General features: G+C 48.7%; 2 protein-coding genes across 2 annotated transcripts in view; one reads left to right on the forward strand and one right to left on the reverse strand.

Annotated features, from left to right (window-relative positions):
- Positions 1-4,821: 4,821 nt before the first annotated feature.
- Positions 4,822-17,383, forward strand: Slc31a2 (solute carrier family 31 member 2). Its single transcript, XM_059254419.1, has 4 exons — positions 4,822-4,933; positions 11,187-11,253; positions 14,901-15,090; positions 15,965-17,383. The coding sequence occupies exons 1-4, from the start codon at positions 4,928-4,930 to the stop codon at positions 16,131-16,133; spliced, it is 432 nt and encodes a 143-aa protein (XP_059110402.1). The 5' UTR covers positions 4,822-4,927; the 3' UTR covers positions 16,134-17,383.
- Positions 17,384-19,079: 1,696 nt separating this feature from the next.
- The window catches only part of Fkbp15 (FKBP prolyl isomerase family member 15), a 56,765-nt gene continuing 53,738 nt past the window's right edge, over positions 19,080-22,106 (reverse strand). The window contains exon 28 of the mRNA XM_059254421.1: positions 19,080-20,336. Coding sequence (XP_059110404.1) covers positions 20,259-20,336 — 78 coding nt within the window. The 3' untranslated portion in view covers positions 19,080-20,258. The remainder of the gene's footprint in view (positions 20,337-22,106) is intronic.

Genomic DNA, 22,106 nt, shown 5'->3' on the forward strand with positions numbered 1-22,106 from the left:
CCAGTGCCACACAGGGAGGGAGAGAGGGAGGGAGGAAGGGAGGGAGGGAGGGAGGGAGGGAGGGAGGGAGGGAGAGTAAGGAGAAAGAAAAGGCACACACAGCACTATTTGTCTACCCCGTGCCCCAGGTTCTGAGCAGTTTCTGCAGAGTCGGCGAGCATGCTGCCATTTAGGACAGAGGTTGCTCAGTCATTACCTGTGAGTTCCTATTGGGCCATCATTTAGCACCTGCAGTCCCATCTTCCCTGTCCAGCAAGAGAGCTGTGGACTGTGACTAGAAAGTGGGCTCCTAGTTAGCATCATGCTAACCACGGCAGCCTTGGCCTGAGGCTCACTCAAGCGCCCACCTGACATCCCAGAGTTGAGGCTCATTCAAAGGTGACCTGGTGTCCCTCTGGAGAACAACTCTTGCGGTCAGAGCTGGACCAGTGCCGGCCCCCACCACACACACCTGCCTCCCCCAGATGATTGCATCAGAGCCAGAGCTTTGTCTCTTGTCATCTCCCTTCTTCTCAGACAGGGGAAAGAGGGCCTGTCTATTCCAGTGCGGGAGAGGGAAGGTCTCCCTACACGTCCCTCACCTAGAGCTTGAACTGCATGCAGCTGCTGTCTTTGAAAGTGAAGGGAATGATCGTTGCTGTCGGCCATTTCATCTGGTTCAAATGGCTACTCCCCACACCACTAGAGAACAGGTTTTCCCAGTCGCCTTCGTCCTCCAGCATCAAGCAGTCGCTGGGGTCATGATACACTGGGAGTCAAACAGGCACAGCAGACCAACCAAGGCTGCCAGCAAAACACTCCTCTTTGGACTTGTTCAGGGTTTCTAGGGGGCAAACATTAGTTTTTCTTACCAAGCAGAGAAAAACCTGCTGAAGAGCACAATCTCCATTCTCCAGCTGAAACCGCCTTGACCCATCTTTCCCTGGGGTTGAGAAAGTCCAGTCAGGCTCCGGTGGAGATGCTCAGGGACACGTTCTGGAGCCTGTGTGCCTCAGGGACTCTACATAGGGACAGAGTAGGAGCTGGCAGTTGCAGGGAAAAAAAATTCAGAATGTTTTCCCATAAGAACTGGCAGTGCAGAGTAGATTCTTGATAAAGACTTGCCTTAGGAAACTAGTTGTATCCACCTACCTGCATAGCAACATCCTTCACATTAACCAGAAGGTGGGTACAACCCAGCGAACTGGCTGTAGGTGGATGAGCACAGCAATGGTCTGTGCATGCAGTGGAATATTATGCAGCCTTCAAGGGTAAGGAAACTCAGATACCTGTTTCAACGTGGAAAACATCACGCTAAGTGAAACAGGTCAGTCACATAAGGACAAATGCTGTGTACGGCTCCCTTTATTTGATAAAAGCTGTGAAGTCACAAAGCTGGAACAGAACGTACAATGGTAGCTGCCAGGGACTGAGGGAAGGAAGGAATCATGAGTCTAGAATTTCACTTTCACAGGATAGAGAATTCTGGGGATTGGCTGCACAGCACTATGATTATATTTAATGCTGCTGAATTCTGTACTCTGAAATGGTTAACATGATCAGTTTTATGTATGTGTAGTGTGTGTGTGTGTGTGTGTGTGTGTGTGTGTGTGTGTGTGTGGTGAATGCATACATATTGTGAGTGCATATCTGTGCATACATTTGGAGATCACAGGAAGACATCGGAGGTCCTGCTCTACCATTCACCACTTGTTCCCTTGAGATAGGGTCTCTCACTGAATCTGCAGCTAGCCTGATGGCCAGAGAGTGCCAATGATCCTCCTGTTTCTGCTACTTATCACCCAGTGCTTGGTTACAGGCATGTTTGACTATCTCCAGTTTTTTACGTGGTTTCTAGGTGTTTGAACTCATGTCTTCACTGAAGTTACCCTCCAGACCCTATTATGTGTATTTTGCTATAATTTAATATTTACTTTATTTTTAAAGATGTTTATTTTATTTTAAATTATGTGAGCATGTGCAGTGGTATGTGTGGGTGTCTGGAAGCTGTGAGAGGATATTGGTTCTTCTGGAGTTGGAATTATAGGCAGTTGTTAACTGCCTGACATGGGTCTTGGGAACCAAACCTCGATCCTCTGAAAGACCATCAGGCACTCTTAACCACCAAACCATCTCTCCAGGTCCACACAATTTTATATTTTTCTTAATATTTCCTTTGAGACTGGGTCTTATGTAGCCAAGGACGATCTTGAACTCCTAGCACTCCTGCTTCTACCCGCCATGTGCTGGGATTGGAGGTACATCATCATACTCGGTTTATGTGTTACTGGGATTGACCCTAAGGCCTCATGCATGCTAAGCACACAAGCCACTGAGCTACATCCCCTGCCTTTCCATGATTTTCAAAAGGGTAATTGTGATCTGCTGCCATTACCTGGCTGAGACATGGACAGGTCTGTTCTTCAGGCCAGTCTCTCCCACTGATAATGCTCAGTTTGAGCATCTGGCCTCAGAGCTTGGTGCAGCGCTGGTGGGAACACACGGAGTCTCCTGCTGCAGGACACAGGCATCAATCTTTGGTAGCTGCATTGGGCAACCTCAGGGTTGGTATAAAAGGAGTCTGCCAGCATAGCACAGGCAGAGAAGGGTGCTATCCTTCTTAACTCTGGCCTCAGCAGTGAATGGATCCACAGAGAACTTACTTTTCCCAGCCACGCAAAAGCAAAACATTGTCTCTCTTAGCTGTCTGTAGGCCTGGTGTTTGCTCTGGCTGAGCTGAAGGATTGTCCAGGCAGGAAATAAATTGCTCATGCTCTTGTCTTTGACCCCTAATCCATGCTTCTGTAAGTAAGCCCAGTTAAACTCACTGGTTCAAGTTGGACTTGGTTAGAGTCATGTTTTTGGCCTGTTATTAGGGTTCTATCAGGTGAAATGCACGTTTCTTCTTGGCTCCCCAGGAAAGCCAGATGTCCAGCTGCAGTAGCATTGTGTACATGTGGCCTCTGTGAGTTCCTCTATTAAACCTCAGACAGGAATGGCTAGTCAGATTTCCCCACTGCTAGCTGACTCTGGACAAGCTCAGTGCCCAGTTAAAGGGCCCTTTGCCTCTCTTTGGGTGATGTCGTTTCTCCTGCCTAGGGTTTTGTCTCAGGCTCCAGGGATGTGCTGTGGAGAAAGGGAGAAGGGAGTCCACAGGCTGTCCAAAAAGAATCTGGAAAGAATCCTGACATAGACCAGGGTGCGGGCAGCTCTGGTGTAATCTTAACACCTAGGATTTTTGTGTCTGAGTCCGGTTCCTTTCCCAGGAGCCAGAGAAGGGGCAGCCAGCCGCTGGTGGCTCAAAAGAAACCAGCAGCGTTAGGACATAGGGTTAAATGCTGTAACCATAACATCCACAGGGAAGCTAGAACTAAGCGTGAAGGTCATCAGATTGTAACAAAGCCAAGGAAAACCTTCAAATGAATGAGGCTATGTTGCTAATCCTTCAGTGAACAATGAGGGGGAAGGGGCGTGCATTGGCACAAGAGCCTGCTTCTGTGGGGAGGTACAAAGGTGTAAGAAAATGACCCCAAATCCCCAACTCCCTGCCCTGCTCAGATCTCCCTCCTGTGTCCTAACAGGGATGCTTTTCCTGAGGCTGCACAATCCTCCTTAGCTTTGGCCAGAAGCTGTGTGACCCTGAGCGATGGCTTAACCTTTCGCAGGTGGCTTGCTCTCACGGGGTGGACATATCGGCTGTTAATGATGACAATGGCTTCTTCCGTTCATCAAGCAAGGTTCCACTGGCAGGTTTTATGCTGAGAATTCAACACGTGTTTTCATTTCAGCCCTTCAACGCCTCTATGACATAGATTCTATTATTATTGTTTTAATCTTATCAGGAAGCTGAGTCTCAGATAATGTAAAGCTGTTTGTCTGAGACCTCGTGGCTAATACTCCAGAACTCAGAATTCAAGCTGAGAGGGCAGACTCCAGTCTCAAGATCCCAGCTAACCCTTGGTCAGAATTCTTGAAGGAGATTGTATGGGCAGATTGGTGGGCAAAGGATTACCAAGTGCCTTTAAGAACTTATATAAAAGATGGTTGGTGTTTAGAAAAGAAAGTTTTAAATAGTATTAAAAGTTTGATATTTATCCCCGATAACACTAGGCCAATGAGATGAAAAGGCAGTACACAAAAACGGAAAGACTAATGAGAGAAAAAGTTTATTAACCTAGTAATAAAACAAATACAAATATTTGTGAGGGGAGAATGAGAAGAGGCCGGTCTGCAAGCCGAAAGCAGCCCTGGGGAGACATGGAACCGGTACCCTGATCTTGGCCTGGGAACTGTGAGAAATAAATAAGCCCTCAGTCTGTGACAGTCTGTTAATGTAGCCCAAATGAACTAAGATTTTGTATTACTTACAAGGAAGACGAAAAATGTGTGCAATACAGAAACATAATCATAATGAGCATGCACACAAGAAAGAAAATTACATCTGTTCACTGCACTGCTGTTTGCTTATCAGATTGGAGAGGATAAAGTGGCGACAGGGAAAGTCTGGCGCGTAATTGACTTAATGAACTCCCAATTTGTTGCTATTGTGTTCCTGGGATGAACAGTTTAATACTCCACTCAACATATGTTAAGCTTCGCTGGGTGTCTGATCAAAAAGAAAAAAGTAATAAACATTTTTATGATAATTGCCGAGGCAAAGTGAATGGCAGGTGGCCGGGCTTGCTGCAGATTGCGGAGACCCCGTGTCAGAGCAGCTAGGACCCGGGGGTGGGGAGGTGGGAGCGTAGGTGCCCCGCGAGGGGGGCGTGGCCTGGGTCGTGGGGTGGGGAGCGAGTGAGGACCACAACTCCCAGGCGCCCGCGCGCCGCCTCGCCCCTGCCACGTGATCCGCGCGGCCGGGGCGCGGTAGCAGCTGCAATCCTACTGAGTCGAGTGCGGAGCCGCGAGCCGACGGACGCGACCCGGGCGGCCGCCCAGTGCGCGCACCATGGCGGTGAGTTCTGCGTCGCGCCGCGGAGGGGACGGAGGCGGGCGACTGTGCGGCACTCCCGGAGGTCCCCGCAGCCCCTGGCTCGGGGGCTGGAGAGGCGGGGGGGATGTGTCCGCGGCGCTGTCACAGCAGGAGTAGGGCTCGGGGACGCCGCAGGTGAAGCTGGCTGTAGCTCTGGGAGTTTGTTTCTGTTTGTCCCTTCCTGACGGGAGTCAGTCTCCACAGCCAGGCCAGCCCCAGCTGGGACGCTGCGGGTGGGTGCGGAGAGCGAGGACAGCTGTCCGCCGTCCTTCCCGGGATCTACCCAGGTTTGGGACATTACAGAAGGTTTCCTCCGAGGGGAGGCCCGGCGGGGTGCAGCGCAGCCCACGCGCGGGCACTGAGCACACACCCCCGGCTCGGTGCCCTGTCCTGGGCCGGCTCCTGGGTCTGTTTCTTTAAAACTAACCCAGTTACTTCCCCATCCTTCTTACCCTCGGAATCTGAAAGTGGCGTTTTCAACAGACGTCTTTTTCTGGTGAGGTTCCCCCTTGGATAGAGAATGACAGCTTGCAAGACTCTACTACTCTTTGAGGAAATCCTATCCGTTTCATCTCACAGAGGATGTCTCAGAATCTAAGACAGGAAAGCCTACACAGGCGGGTTGGTGGAGAGGCACTCCACCTCCTGCGGATCCTCTAATACGGGGAAATAGATGAGAACCCCTTGATAAAAGGTCCCCCAGGTCGTCAACGGCAGCTTTCGTCTCTTCCTGAAGTGGCTGGTTAAAAAACGAAGGCACTTTTCTCGGTTTAACCCCAAATGAGGGAAAAGAAAACAAGCCCTGTGAACGGCTCTGTCACTGGCCACGGTCCCTCCTCTGTGAGGTGCCGCCCTGCATAAAGCACAGATAAACTGCCAGAGACACAGATTTATCCCCAGTGGGAACACGGCTGGGGCCCTGCCCTTACATATCTCAACACGAGACCTGCCAACTCAAAGCTGCGGTGCCTTCCCGTAAGTCTGGGTGTGCTCATTTTGGATCCTCTTCTTGCGCCAAAATACAGAAAGAGTGAGGCACCAGGGGTTTTGAACTTGGTAGGGAAGTGGACTCGTTCCCTATGGGCACTGCAGTCTGGGCCTCCCAGCTGCCACCTGCTCCCCAACTGTTTCAGCCACTTGCCTCTCCTCCTGCAGGTGGCTTTGTCCCCTCCCCAGGTGGTCCCCCTGCCTCCCTGCTTCTGCCTGCAGTCTCTCTGTTTTAATTGTCTATTCCCCTGCTAAGCAGATCGAATGCTACCAGCCTCCTCTCATTCCTCTGCATCCTCAGAGGCTGTACATTCCTAGCACACACACACAAGATGTTGTTGAGAGAAGTTTACTGTGCGTGGGTCTTTCTGTGGGCAGCAAAAGGTGTTGGCTGCTTTTTTGCTCCTGAGGTAGTTGGCCTGGACCCAAGGATGATAGGATAAAATGAGTTGTGGAAACTCCCAGAGTGACTAACTTAAGCTACTGGAGGCATTCCATCCATACCTACTGCTCTACCAGCCTGACTGGGTGAAGGAGTGATGGGCACAACCTCCATCTGCTAGAGATGGTGCCGGGCCTCTCCGGCAGCCTGAGGAAGGCAACATGGAGTTTTGCCCTGTTGTTTCCTTCATCATATTATTCTTTTGTGAACATTTTCCCAGGTCATCAACTGTTCATTTTGAAATTCTAGCAAGATATCTCAGGATGGTAGAACTCAAAATGATTTTCCTATTTGGTACTATTTTAGCTTTTTATGTTTGCCAAGTACCATGTTTATATTAAGAAGATAAAGTGCTCATTATTCAACATTATTTTGAAGTGACTACTTATTTTCCATATTGAAGCTGTTACATAATTTACCTGACCAGCCCCAGCTAGTAGGCAGGGATGTGGTGGTTCAGACTATTTCCCCAGCCCATACCCCTACAGATACTTGCCCCCAGAAATACCCAGAGTGCTTATCAAACATGCTGCAATTTGAAGAGTAACTATGCTTTCTAGAAAGTTCTATGACTCTGAATACATGGGCCCTTAAACAAAGGCCCTGTTAACAGTAGCTGGCAGTAACAGAGATGTTGGATTGGGGGAGATACTGGGTAGGTAGGAGCTGAACACAGTGCAAACCTGTGCAGGCCCTCCGAAGAAAAGGGCTGCTATTCAGTCAGATGATTTTACTCTCCTCTGGGTGTTCTGAAAGTCAGATGCCTTTCAGAACCGAAAGGTATGTGTGCCACGTAGGACAGCCATCCCTGTTTCCAGGTCTGGTCTATAGGGTACAAGTCTGAACACGGGGAAAAGAACACCCATGGATGAGGCATCCCTCTCCACTCACAAATAGAGACATACTCAGTTTTTGTTTTCTCTTGTCCTTTATTGTAGGGCATTCCGAGTAGAAATGGAGTTCACAATGGGAGCCTGTCTGTACAAAGTTCACAGCAATCCGAGAAAGTGAAGCCAAAGCCGGGGAAAAAGGAAGGCTTCCTGGGGTTCAGTTCCCATTTTACAGATAGACAGACTGAGCTCCAGTAGGAGCTTGCTGTGTGGCTTCAAGGTCCTAGCAGAAGAAGAGGGCAGATACAGGGTGTTCAGGTTCAGAATCTGTGTTCTGTGCACCAGGCTTTGCTCCTCTGTTCAAACTGTACCATGCTGAGTGAGCATCAGAGCTCTTTCCTCGAATGGGTCTCGTTAAGGTCACCTGGCTCTTTGCCTGGCTTCTGATCGACAGGTCTGAGGAGGCCAGGCACCTGCATTTTCAGGAAAGCTCTGGGGTCTTAGGGGAACATGGTGTCCTTCACTAAGCGACCTGGGCAGTGTGGGACCTGTTGACAGACCCTGAACTCCGAGGTTCACCTGTAATTCCTGTGTGTGTGGAACCAGGATCATGCACACCTGTGTTCCACTCCTGCAGCCCTTCCTTTAACCTCTTCCCCCTCGCTTTGCATCCTGTTTCTCAGCTGCAGTCCCTCAAGCACTGGCTTTTCTTCCCTGTCTTCACATACCATAATCTTTATCCTTAAAGGCCTGAGCACCACCCCTGTGACTGCGTGGAGGTCTTTGCTCCTATATTTTTCTCCTTTCCCAGCTGCTTCCCTTCTTTCCTCCCAGTGTGACCTCATCTCTGCTACTTTCACATCTTTTTTTGCAAGTGTTAAAACTAACAATCAAGGACTCAGTTGGTCGAGTGCTTGTCCAGCACACACAGAGTCATAGATCCCGGTGCCACAGAAACTGAGTGTGCTGGTGCATTCTTGTGATCCCAGCACTCAGAAGGTGGAATTAGGAGGATCAGAAGTTTGGAATCATTCTCAAGTTCAAGGCCAGCCTGGGCTACACAAGACCCTGACTAAAACAAAACAAAATGGACTGGATAAATGGTTCAACAGTTAAGATCGTGTTCTGCTTTTGCCGAGAACCCAGTTTGGGTCTCAGAACCCATGTTATCCTTGGGTAGCTCACAACTGCCTGTAACTCTAGCTCCAAGGGGAATCTGGTACCCTCTTCTGGCCTCTGTGATCATTGCACTCACATTCAAAAACCCATACACAGACACACACTTAGATACACAATTAAAAATAAAAATATTTTTCCAGATAAGGTGTTTCATGCCTTAATAAAAAGCACTTGGGAGGCAGAAGCAGGTGGATCTGGTATACATAGCAAGTTCAAATATATGGTGAGGTTCTCTCTCTCTCTCTCTCTCTCTCTCTCTCTCTCTCTCTCCATATATATACAAAACAAAACAAACAAACAAAAAGCATACCCATGGGTTTTCTTCACAAATTAGGTTTGTTTACACCTTATGTCAAATGAGGGTCAGGTATGAAGACATGAGTTCTATTCCCGATACTGCCACCACCTCACAGTGTAACCCTGGGCATGCCATAACTTCCTCTTGGGCTTCCTTAAAGGTTGTGTTGAGAGCGCAGACTCTGAAACCAGTCTGCCTGGGCAAAAACCTGCTGGCCAGCATGCCAACAGATATGAGAAATGATTAACACTCTCCTGAATTAGATTCTGCCCAACAAGAAAAGGGGTGGGAAGGGACGCGGGCAGGGGACAGGGTTCTAGGGTCCACCTTCTGGCAAGAAGGAGAGCTGTTGAGCTTTATTTTGCCCAATTCCAGCTTCTCCCAGGCTTGATTACAGTCATCTCTCAAAGTATGTCTTAACAGCCTGTGGTTCTCATGGAACCCTGTTGAGAAATATTCCTGTAGCTTTGACAGATGGGAAAGAGGGCCCACTGACTCTTCTCATATGAACGCTTCCCACTTCTCCCAGCTTCCCTGGGCTGGTGCTGAGGCTCCAGAAAGCCCTTAGTTGACAGATCGGGTTTGCTCCCAAACTATTACCTTTTTGTTTTGCTTTGTTTTGTTTTGTCTTTTTGAGATCATGACTCACCTTACTCCAGGCTGACCTGTGTCTGTCACTGTCCTGCTGCTGTGAAGAGACACCATGACTAGGGCAACTCTCATAAAAGAAAGCAGTTAATTTGGGGCTTGCTCACAGTTTCAGAGAGTTAGTTCATCATCATCTGTGGAGATATATTGTGTACCCCAATAAACTGCCTGAGGATCAGAGGACAGAGCCAACCACTAGATTAGACATAGAGGTCAGGCAGTGGTGGCACACACCTTTAATCCCAGTACTGGGAAGCACACATGCCTTTAATCCCAGGAAGTGATGTCTGGGCAGAGAAAGGTGTATAAGGTGTGAGGAAACAGGAACTCACTCTCTTTAGACTGAGGATTTTGTAGAGGTAAGAACTAGTGGCTGGCTGTTCTGCTTCTGTGATCTTTCAGCTTTCACCCTGATATCTGGCTCTGGGTTTTTTATTATAAGACCATTTAAGATTCATGTTGCAGTCATCATCGTCATGGCAGGGAGCATGACGCCAGAGCAGCAGCTGAGAGCTACATCCTGTTTGATTGGCAGAGACAGACAGACAGACAGACTCTGGGCCTGGTGTGGACTCAAAGCTCACCCCCCAGTGACACACTTCCTCCAACAAGGCCACACTTACTCAAACAAGGCCATGCTGCCTAATCCTTCTCAAGTAATGCCACTCTCTGATGACTAAACATTCAAATATATGAACCTATATAGGCCATTCTTATTTAAGCCACTATATTCTGGAACTTATGTAACCAAATGGCCTGGAATTCAGAACAGTGCACCTGCCTCAGCCTTCCAAGTGCTAGAATTATAGCTGTGAACTACCACGGCCCTTTCCATCCTACTGTTCTTTATTATCTCCTTTGATGCTCAATTTTGAGAAGTGGGGAGAAGGAAAAGGTAGATGTGTATGATCTGTGACTTAGGGCTGTCACCTATAAACAAGTTTGGACTCTGGCGTCCAAGTGGCCAGAGAATGCCCAATGGCACAGCTTCCAGACAAAGTGGCAGCTGACCTAATTTTCCTGTCCCTCCACTTGCATTGAAGCATGTCTCAGTCAAAACTCCCACAGCCTTTCTGAGAACCCATCCTCTTTCTAGCTCCTCTCCCCTGGAACACTCATTGAGAGCTCCCAAGCTTCTCACAAAGCCCACCCAGGGCAAATCTCTTTCCTTCTCGGGGCTCCCCTTTCCCATTTGCAGATAAGATGGGTTGAGGGGGAGGGAGTTGGACTGAATCAATGTGTTCCTTTTTTATGTTTTTAATGATACTAGGGGTTGAACCTAAGGCCTCATATATTTGAGGCAAGTGCTCCATCCTCCTCTTTACCTACTCAATGCTGAGCACAGACTGGGGTCCGCAAAGAGTCTAGTGAATGAGTGGATGTGTGTGGTGAACAGATGGGAGACATCTGTCCTTAGCCTTGTATGGCAAAACTTTGTCTTATCTGTCAGGTTCACTAGTACAACAGGGACTCCTTGCTGGCTCTGGAGAGTATTTTTAGAACTAAGCAAAAAGGCTGAGCCAATCTATAAGGCTTGGCCTAGGACTTCCTAATGAGTTTAGAGGACCCAGAGGGGATGTCTCCATGAGACCCAAGGATACTGTGTCATCCCAAGCCTGGTTGGCCTTGTGAGGGTAGGCACTCCCCATCTTCACTTCCACATGGAGCAGGGCTCAGTTATAGGTGCTACTGACCCACTTGGGCAAGCCCTCCTCCTCCATCTGGCTTCTAATGGACCTTCCAGCATGTAAGTCCTGAAGCCCCAGGTCTCCCAGGGCAACTGCTGGAGAGCATTAGGAAGCAGGACCTCTGTGTCCAAGCCTCCCGTGATGCAAACCTCGTCTCTTTCAGATGCATTTCATCTTCTCAGATGAGGCTGTGCTTCTGTTTGATTTCTGGAGAGTCCACAGTCCTACAGGTAAGAATTGGGAAGGTCACTTGTAGTTTGGCAAGCCCCATAGTGCCAGGCAGCAGAGAACCTGGGTTCTCTTTATTTTCTGTGGGCAGTTAAGGCACATTGAGCTAGAACTTTGCATTTATCATTCTTTTTTTTTTTTTTTTTTTTTAAAGATTTATTGATTTATTATGTATACAGAAGAGGGCACCAGATCTCATTACAGATGGTTGTGAGCCACCATGTGGGTGCTGGGAATTGAACTCAGGACCTCTGGAAGAGCAGTTGGTGGCTGGTGCTCTTAACCTCTGAGCCATCTCTCCAGCCCCGCATTTATCATTCTAAAGCAAGCTAATAATAGGTCAGATGCCTGCCATGGCAGACGTGCCCTTCTCTACAATGGATGGCCATCATGCAGACCAAGCCGTGGGGTAGAACACCATCTCGTTAACGGCTCACCAAGATTCTGTGGGTTGACTATGCTAACTAAGTGGTCTGGACTCAGGGCCTCTCGTGCAGTGAGCCAGACAGTGGCTGGACACAGGCTTTTGGAGTTTTTAGGGTCTTGTACTGGTTGTGAACTGCAGCCTCAGCTGAGTCTCGTCAGAGGCTCACAGTGGCTCCTCCTGTAGCCTGGGCTTCCTCATGGCAGAATGGCAAGGTTTTAAGAGCAGGTATCCTAAAACGAACATGGGTGAAATGCATGGGGTTTTAAAACCCTACCCTAGGGGCTGGTGAGAAGGCTCAGTTGGTAAGGTGCTTGCTGAGAGAGCATGAAGATCTTCATTTGATTCCCAACACCCATGTAAAAGACAGTCACGGCAGCATGCACCTGTGATCCTTGTACTGAGGAGTAGAGACAGAAGGACCCTGGGGCTTGCTAGCCAGCCAGCCTATCTTTAGCTTCAGCAAGAGACGCAGTCTCAAATAAAGTAGAGAGCAACAGAGGATACCTAATGTTGACCCCTGGCCTCTACACACATGTGCATGCACACACATGAACATGCACACATATATACACATATGCACATACACATACAAAAATAAAACCTATGCTTGGAAGTTGCATAGAATTATCTTCACCTATTGACTGATCCTTTGACCCTTTCAGGCTAAAAGGGAGGGAACATGACTCCCATCTCGTGTTGGAAGGAGGGTGTGGGTAGGATATATGGGAGTGAACATCTTTGAAAGATGCACTCTATCACAGACACTGTAGAGTAGCCTGGAAAAATGAGGTAGATGTGTGTGAACAGAAGGGAGACCGTGTCCTGGGGGAGATGGATGATGAAACTGGATGCAGGTGAGTGTGCAGACGGGATGCTGTCATTTAGACAGTGAAGGCTGGTACAGACATGGAGCGGCAGAAGCTGCTGTGGAGAGGAGGCTGGGTTCTGGGAGTGTGGGAAGACTTACTGTTTAGTGTATGCTCTTCTCCATGATTAAACATCTACCACAGGCACGTAACTGCCTATGATTACCTATTCAAAAAGAGAGAGAGAGAGAGAGAGAGAGAGAGAGAGAGAGAGAGAGAGAGAGAGAGAGAGCGCGCCTGTGGCTTTTGCCTTTGTGAAGGAAAAAAACAGCCTATGGTTTTTCCTTTTTTTTTTTTATACTCAACACTTCCATGGTCAGACGTGTAGTTCTTCCACACCAGCCATTTCTCAGACAGCAGCTGGGTGTCCAACAGTTCAGTTTAATTCTGACACTAGAGTTGGTGCACACCCCACAGATCAAGAGCACAGTCCCTCTCGGACTGTCTCCCATGCTGACGCTTGTACTTCTGACCAGTGAGCTGTAAAATCAAGGCTATGACCCCACCCCCAACTGGCATCAATCATTTGCTGGAACAACTCACAGAACTTAGGGAAATGCTTTTCATAGGCATAATTAAGCCACTAGCCACTGGTGATCAGCTCAGCCTGCGGCCCCTTTCTGTTCCCCAGAGCCTAGGAGTAAGGCTGAGTGTTCCAATCTTATCGAATGTTGGTTCCTTTCCATCATGAGGCCAGCTACTTAGGGGCTTCAGCCACGAGTCAATGGCACATATAAGCCCCCACTAGCAAGTATTTATTGGATACAGTATTTCTTAGTATATAGCCCAGGCTGGCTGTAAACTCACAATCCACCTACCTCAGCTTCCTCAGGGCTGAGATTACAGGCATGCACTACTATTCCCAGTTCCAAATATATTCTTACGTCACAAAGCCTCATAAAATACTTCAGATGGACCATCTATTATCTGTCTGCTGTAAAACACAGGTAGCATCAGAGTTCATTTTACCCAGAGGCACTAGTAAGTACTTACTATTCATTTTAACTTATTGGATTTTTCTCTATAAATGTAATTCATGGAATTCTCATAGACAATAATTTTGGAAAATTAGGCAAGAAGAAAGTAAACACCCACTGTATTCTAACTTGCTGTTGCTCTCCTGATGTACGCCTTCCCAGGGGTTTGGTATGCCTACATGTGAAAAAATGTATGCCTCGATGTATACACCACCCCATTTGCAAGAAATCTTGATAGAGATGTGTGCAGAATGTGGGGGAGCTAATGGGGATGATGCTGTGTGGCTTCTCATCCTTAACCCCTGGCTCTGCCAGAATGAGGAGCTATACTCCAGTATGTCAGCACCACCAAGAGATGTCTGGAGAAGCAAAGAGATGATGGAGGTCTGAGCTTAATGAGGGTGAGGAAAAGAGACCGGTGGCTGGAGTGAATTCAGAGTGAGTGGAGAGTGGGCTGTCCTGCCTCCTGAGCCAGCCTCCTCCGGAGTGTCTGGGGGAGAAGCAGTGCTTCCCAGCCAGCTCTACAACTTGGCTTGCTTGTTCTGGGGCCCTGGGGATCAAACCTTGGGCCTCACTCTCTCTCTGGGTCTTTTTATTTCTTGAGATAAGGTCTCACTAAGTTGTTTAGGTTGGCCTGGAATCCAATCTAGTCCAGGCCAGCACTGAACTTGTGATCCATCTCCCTCGGCCATCAGAGTACCTGGAATTACATACAGGCCTTTGTCCAACATCCAGCTTGCTTTATTTATATGCACACGTACCATATGTGCATATATACTTATGTGTGGGAGTGGATGTGCATATGTGTGCATGTCCATGTGCACATCAAAGGACAGCCTTGGTTATCATTCATCAGATAGCATCTTCCTTGTTTTTGAGACAAGGTTTCTCGCTGGCTTGGAACCTGCCTAGGAAGCTAGGCTGGGCTGGCCCGCAAGCCCAGGGATCTGACTGTGTTTGCTTCCCCAATGCTGGGAATTCGGCAGAGGTGGGTGCTGATGCTCTTCTCGCCCACCTCCCTCCTTCTTCCTCTTCTTTCTCCTTCCCTCCTCCTCCTCCTCCTTCTTCTCCTCCTTCTCAGAAATCTACTTGCCTGTCTTTTAGTGCACGTCACCACACCTGACCAGCTTATTTATTTTTAATTGGCAAAAATCGTCCCTCTTATGTGGTACTTTGAGATGTTTCAGTACATGTATAGGTTGTGTAGCATTCAAGTCAGGGCCAGCCACCTATCTCTTCAAACTTTTATCATTTGTTCATGATGAGAACGTGTAAAACCCTCTCCTAGCTTTTTGAAATGTGATACACTATCATTATCTGCAATCACCGTACAGGACATGGCACACCAAAACCTATTTTTCAACTTGGCCTCTTTACAGGCATGGCCCTCTCAGTGCTGGTAGTCTTGCTCCTGGCTGTACTGTATGAAGGCATCAAGGTTGGCAAAGCCAAGTTGCTCCATAAGACTCTGGAGAACCTGCCTAGTACCACCAGTCAGCAGCTCATCCTGGAACCAGACCAGGATTCTACAGGCTCCGGATCAACTCCAGCCAATAGTACCTGCCTCAGGTACAAACCATGGGTGGAAGGATGGCCAGAGCATTCATTCCTATCCTGAGAGGTGGTTGGGCCCAGAGAAAGAGAATTTTCACAGAAAGCACAGAAAGATAATTTGGGCCCCAGGTAGTATTTAGTAAGATGAACTAGAGCCTGGGTCTATGATGTCTGGGCCAAAGCTATGTATCAAGAAGCCCCTTGGGAGGCTCCCAAGGGTTTCTCAGGGAACTGCAGGGAACCTCACACCTGTGCCGCAGGCCTCTGTGAAGCAGCAGGCATGGGCAACTGGCCTTCTTCCCCAGGCTCCCAAACACAGGAGGTGTGCAGGTGTACCAAAGCAAGAACTGCCATCAGCCTAGTGTCCACTCGATGGAGAGGGAGGCCTCCTCTCTGTGCTCCGGTCCCACTCCGACCGGGCTTTACAGGCCCGTCTGCCTTCTCTGCAGCCTCACCTATGCTGAACGAGCCTGCCCGCAATGTCCCAGTCACCCTACCTGGGTGCCTCACACCCTCACAACCACCCTGTGAGAGTTCTCCCAGAGTTTTACTGATAAGAAGATTAGCACTCAAAAGAGTTGGAGATTTAATAGGCACCCAAGTCCCTGTTCTTTTCATCCCTCATCCACCTCCCACATTCAGTTCAGGGGAGAGACTGGCTTCCCGATGATTTCTTCTTATCCCTTATCAGACAAAATTGACTACATAAACCATAATGGTTTCCCCATCTGCCTAGGGATACAGGAAGCTCAGAACTAAATGTGGCGGGGATGTCTCTTTGGAGAGAAATCTCTGCTAGGTAAAATGTTATGCTGGGACTCTGGGCTTTCTGTCTCTAAACACATCTGCTGATCACGATGTAACTAACTTGTTTCTCTTTTATGCCTAGGTGGTTTTTGTGTTACTTTGGCCAGTCTCTAGTCCATGTCATTCAGGTGGTCATTGGCTACTTTGTGATGCTGGCTGTAATGTCCTACAACACCTGGATTTTCCTCGGTGTGGTCCTGGGCTCGGCTGTGGGCTACTACCTAGCCTACCCACTTCTCAACATGACTTAGTGGGCCAGACATGCGTAGATGCTGAGGGCTGAAGAGAACTGGCCTCTGTTCCAGGCATTGTACTTCCAGATGCTTTTTCTTATGATGGCCATTGTTCACCTCTTTCCCAGTTCCTGGCAGCTTTGAGCTGAAGCCAGCAAATGGTCCCTGGAGCTTAGAGGTCATTGGAGCTACCTCCCTTCCTAGCCCCGCCTACATAGGGCCTCCTGTGGTGCCTTAAGCAAGTAGCTGTGACCAAAGGGAAGATGGAAGAGACTGGAACCTGGAGGAAAGGTAGCCAGACCTGTGACCACAGATCTCAGACTTCAAATTAAAGTTTTCCAAAGAGCTTCAGTGAGGAAGGCCATGGAACCTGGATATCCTCCTCTGCTTTGTGCCTTAATGTCGGGGGCATCTCCAGTCTTTGGGGACAGACCATGCCAGCTCCTTCTCACCTTTTTGCCTTGGAACACATAAAGACTGCCATTGACAAAAGTTTTTCACTTGGACCTCCTAGTTGGCAATTTTGCACATTCTTACGAAACAAAGTTTCTAATGAACTCACTGTGTTCATGACGATGGCAGTGTCTGCTGAGACCCGGCTCCCTTTCTTAGGGATGCCTGATACTGATTAAAGGCAGGGCCAGGACGGTTAGCAAGGCTGCAGACTGTCTGCTGTGCAGATGAGCTCTCCCCATCTGACAGCACCGCCTGCAGCAGGTTCGTCTGGTGACCAGGGCCTTACCCCATCCTCTTGTGCACCACAGAGATCGCATTTCGTAACAGAGCTGGCTGCCTCTTATTTCTTACTTGCTAATTCCTAATGACCTGGTAGGGAGCCATGAGTCAGTCACTGAAGGACTGATTCAGCAGGGGTGTGTTGGGGGGGTGCTGACTGAGGGTGCAAATAGAAGTACTGACTCGGCAGGGGTGTGACTGGGGGTGCAATAGCAGGCAAACCAAAGCCAGGTCATGTTAAGAGTTAAGTGGACTCCAGGTATTTGAGCCTTTTCACTTTACAGAAAAAAGTTAAGAGACAGGAATGGGGACACGTACATGTAATCCCCAGTACCCGGGAGGCTGAGCCAGGAGATTGTGGGTTTGAGGGCAGCCCAGGTTACATACAGAGTTCCAGGCTAGCCACGGCAGTCACTGCTACATACTATATAGTGTCTATGTTCAAGTACCTCATGGGCTCAATGAAAAGACGGTTTTAAGCTTTGGGAATTAAAAACAAATACACTTTAATAAATTTCTATTTTTGAACAGTCTGCAGTTGTTGGTCTGTTTCTCCTCTTTCCAACAGTGCACAACTCTTACATGTTACCACTGCAGGAGCTGGAACACTCGAGACCAAGGACTAAGATTGCATGTGTTAAAGACAACACTGTGTGCAGAGAAACTATGCCTAGAAATGTGCCTGTTGCTAGACACCAGAGTGTCAACTTAGTCATGTTAAGTTCATGTAACAAGCTATTGATTGTAACAGGTGTTAGCATATTGTGTGTGGGGGACCCCCAGCTGGCCAGGCCAGGGTATCCCACAAGTGAGGGAAAACATGCTGGGCAGATGCAGCGGCGGCAGAAGCGTGTGGACAGTCACTCACACCCCAGGTGCTGCATCCAGCATGATCTCTCGGTTCTCTGAGGAGACTCCTCCCCAGGCCATAGGGCCTGTTGCTGTAGCTCTGGTGAGCCCAGGGAGAGCAGGAGGGCTCATGGGTCAACCTGAGAATGAGAGAAAAGAAAAAGCTTGGGAGAGATGGCAGGATGCTTGTGACTGGCTGCAGGTGATCCTCCCAGCCTTTCCTCCGTGGTAGGGCCACTCCCTGAGGGCTTTTACACCACCAGTTCTGCAGACAGGCTCATGATCCTCATCAATGGGCATTAGGTAGCCAATTCGGTCCCCTATGCCAGGGGTTCCATCCTTAACTTAGCCCTGAAGCCTGTCCTGGGAACAAGGGGCACAGGACAACGTATTTTTCTCCATAACTGCTTCAAGCTGAAACGGGGCACAGGTGGTTAGGACTCTGGCTAGTTAAGGTAAGGAGGGAACCCAGGCAATGAAATGAGCTGGCAAGTTGGCTATATGGCCAGCATGTGGGGAGGACAGGTCTCCAGGCCTGCGGCTGAGGAATGCCAGGTCAAGAGCAGAGGACTCTCCTCGGCCCGTAAAACAAATACCTGCATAAGTGCTGAGGAAGCTGAGGTATGAGACAGTCACCCGGTTGATGAGCAGCAGAGCTGGGACTCACTGTCCCCTCATCACTCAGATGAGGGGCACAGGTCACACAGGGCGTGCCTGTGGTATACACAAGTGAGTGGAGACTGAAGATGTTGTGTTCTGTTTCCACAATGGCTGGAAATTCTCCCAGATTTGGATGGGGCCAGGAGCCTACATTTTTCTTTTTTCTTTAGTGCTAGAGTCAGCTCTAGGGCTTGTGCATGCTAGGCAAGTGCTCTACCACTGAGATACACAGCCCTGGGACCCTATTCCTAGCAAGCAGCATTAGCCCCTTTCTTCTACCCAAGGACAGGCAAGGAGGGTGGACAAGAGCCCAGCTCTTGATCAGCTGGACAGGACCAGAACTCTTGTCCTGCTTGCTAGCTATGGAACTGTGGACAGCTCACTCTGCTCCTCTACGTCTGGGATAACAGAGCAGGACCAATGGCTCAGCAGTTAACAGCACTTATTGCTCTTGTGGAGGACCTGGGTTTAGTTCTCAGCACCCGTAAGTAGCTCATAACTGTCTGGAACACTCTGCTGCTCTCTTCTGGCCTCTGCACACACATGGTACACAGACACACATGCAGGCCAAACACCCACGCACATCAAATAAAAATGAGTCTTTTTAAAAGTGGGGAAAACTGTGTCTTCTTCAGTGAATGGCACTGCACAGACTGTCCCATAGCTACCACCCACTGCGGAAGACACCGTTATCCACATTTTATAGAGACAACTGAGGCGTAGAGGTTAAAAAAACTTGTTTAAATAACTGTTTAATACAGTCTTCCTTGATTTGTCCTAGACCCAGATGTGGGAGACCGGCACAAAGCCTGCAAGGGTAATGGCCAGATGCAGTGGGATTCAGGATACAGTCTTACAAACTTTAAAATCATGGAGCATTTTTGTTAAAAGTATTCCTTTTGAAGACTGGCTGCAAGGTCTTTGGAAGATCCTAGAATATGTAAAAGACCACATGTATTTTCTCACTGCTCTTCTCTGCAGTACTGTTGGCCCCTGGGGTTCACAGGCAATGGAAGAATCCCTCATATCAGGAACAGTGGATATTACAGGCTCCCACTTCTCTTCCCTGCATGGCTCCTTAGCCTGCAATATAGTCTGCAGAAATCAGTACAGGGTGGGACTGGTCCTCAGATAACCACGATGCCCTGAGCCTTATGCAGCTGTGGTCAGCTGGAACTGCAGAGTGTGACTCTTTGAAAGTCCTCAAGTTCAAGGTCAGGTGCCAACAGAAATATATCACAGTGCTTTCGTGCACATTAACTGACCGAGTTACAACTTCCCTCCCTTAGGGTCCCAAGAAGGAGCATGACAGCCCTAGAAACCAAACTCAGTTTCTCCTCGAGGGCCCAAGTCAAGTTTTATTGTCGGCATTTATTTTAGTCTTGTTAATTCCAAATACTTATTGACCTCTTTTAAAATAAGATTTAAGGCAGAGATAGAAGATACATGTCCCAGAGCCACAGGCTAGGCCAGCATGATCTCTCGGTTCTCTGAGGAGACGCCTCCCCAGGCCATAGGGCCTGTTGCTGTAGCTCTGGTGAGCCCAGGGAGAGAGAGCAGGAGGGCTCATGGGTCAATGTGAGAATGAATGAAAAGGAAAAGCTTGGGAGAGATGGCAGGATGCTTGTGACTGGCTGCAGGTGACCCTCCTAGCCCTTCCTCCATGGTAGGGCCACTCCCTGAGGGCTTTTACACCACCAGTTCTGCAGACAGGCTCATGATCCTCTTCACCAGGTCAGGCAGGGGCTCAGATGGCAGCTAACTCAGATGTCTGAACCACTGTCCTCAGAATGTCCACCGGGACCTCACCCTGAGGCTCACCGAGACCTGAGGCCGGCTGTGCAAAATCATGCTTGGGAAGGGCTGGGAGAGGAACCTGTGTGCCTGTTCCCTAGGTCTTCACCCCAACCAGTCAATGTCATCGTCATCATCATCATCTCCAAAAAGGGGTGTTGGGGGCGGACGTCCCTTCATGCTCTGACAAAACAGGAAAGAGAGGTCAGTCCTCACACATCCCTGCCCAGGGGGCCTCCTGCCTGCGAGGGGAAGTGGTCCAACAGCTGTCCTGCCTCTGGCTGGAAAGGAGAAGAACTGGAAGGACAGGCTTTGTGGCCAGAGAACTGATCCAGATAAAGCTGAGACAAGCAGGCACGGAGGGAAGTCATCTTTCAACAGAGACAAAAGACCAATGTTGCTTGGCTGATTTTGTAATTTATTTGTGAAACACATATTGATAGGGCAGATACGTCCACTTAGAAATTTCATGTGGAAAAAAGAAGGTTCGTTAAGGAGAGATGGGAAAAGAGAAGAAACGGAAGCAAAGCAGCCTGGGACAGGAGAAAAGAGGTTCGGAGAAGTACAATCACATTAGAAAGCCAGCTGTGGCCTGAGGTGGCTGGAGAAACTCAGAAAGATGTGGATGCAGAGGCATGTCCAAACTCTCAAGTGGAGAATCCCAAGAGATAAAGAAAGCTCACAAAGGCAGGTCCCATGCTCTCTTTTATGGGAGTGTGGACTAAAGGGATAAAGGGTCCTAGGACCCTAAGAGTCCCAGCCAAAGGATACTGTGTTACAGGTGGTACTGTTGGAGGTGCTGGAAACCTTTTGCGATGGGCCCAGTAAGAGGTCTGGTGACTAGAGGCTGCCCTCAAAGGGGCAGTGGAACTCCGGCCCTCCTTCTCACTCTTCCACCTCCTAATATTAAGAGAATGCTTTTCCTCTACACATGTCTTTACCATAGGCCTAAAAGCAGTGGAGTGAATCCACTGTGGACTAAAACCTTTGAAACTTTGAGCCAAAATATCCAGTCTGTCTTTATACACTTCCTGTATCCAGTGTTTGTGCAGTAACAATGCTGACTAACACAAGGAGCCGTGTAGGAGGTTCTCCTGCTCTTTCATGATTTAAGCTTCTAGCCTTTCTTCTGCTTTGGTCAGGTGACAGCAAGGCTTGAGGCTCCAGACAAGCATAACACCTAACTATATTAGTAGAAGGCTAAATGAGAATGTGAAGTATTTTTCTGAATACCGAAGAAACAGATTGTTAACTTTGATAGAACTGGCAGTAATACCATTAATATATTGCTCATCTTCTTTTTTCCTTCATTTTCTATGCAGAATTTGTAGTTAGTGTTCTCATATGCAAACTGAACTCTCAGGAAGGCAGGCTAATGGGAGGAATAGGGTACCTTCTCTGAAGGCAGGCAGGCAGGCAAGAGGGCCGGGCTCTGCTTCACCTGAGTTGGGTTCCAGATATCACTGCCTTCTGGCAAAAAGCAAAACTCACTCCAAATGAATGGTACAGAAGGGCAACAGGCTTTGCCCATGTTCAACCTCCTAGTTCTGTCCTAGACTGAATCTAACACTCCTCTGTCTCCTCCACACACACTTTATAACAGTGAAATTCCCATTGCAGAGTCAAAATGGTCACATGTCAGATGCCCAAGGCAGGGCTCCAATCCTGGCTCTGTCAGCAGCTTCCTTTGTGGCTGGCTCTCCTGTCCCCTCACTTGACTACACTGTCAACAATGAGCCCTGGGTGTGAGCTGAGGAAACAAGCAGCAGGGTGGAAGTGGGCTAGGCGAGCAGAAGTTCTCAGAAACAAGTGACCCAAGAGAAGCCTGGGATCAGTCCTAATCTACCATCAGCCTCCTGTGAATGATCCTTCTAACCTTTCTTTGTCTAGGAAGGAGGAGCGCCAACAAGCTGACCTTCAGAATCCTTCCCACCTTTCCTTACTGCAAACAGG

Source organism: Peromyscus eremicus, chromosome 2, assembly GCF_949786415.1.
Source record: "Peromyscus eremicus chromosome 2, PerEre_H2_v1, whole genome shotgun sequence".
NCBI lineage: Eukaryota > Metazoa > Chordata > Mammalia > Rodentia > Cricetidae > Peromyscus > Peromyscus eremicus.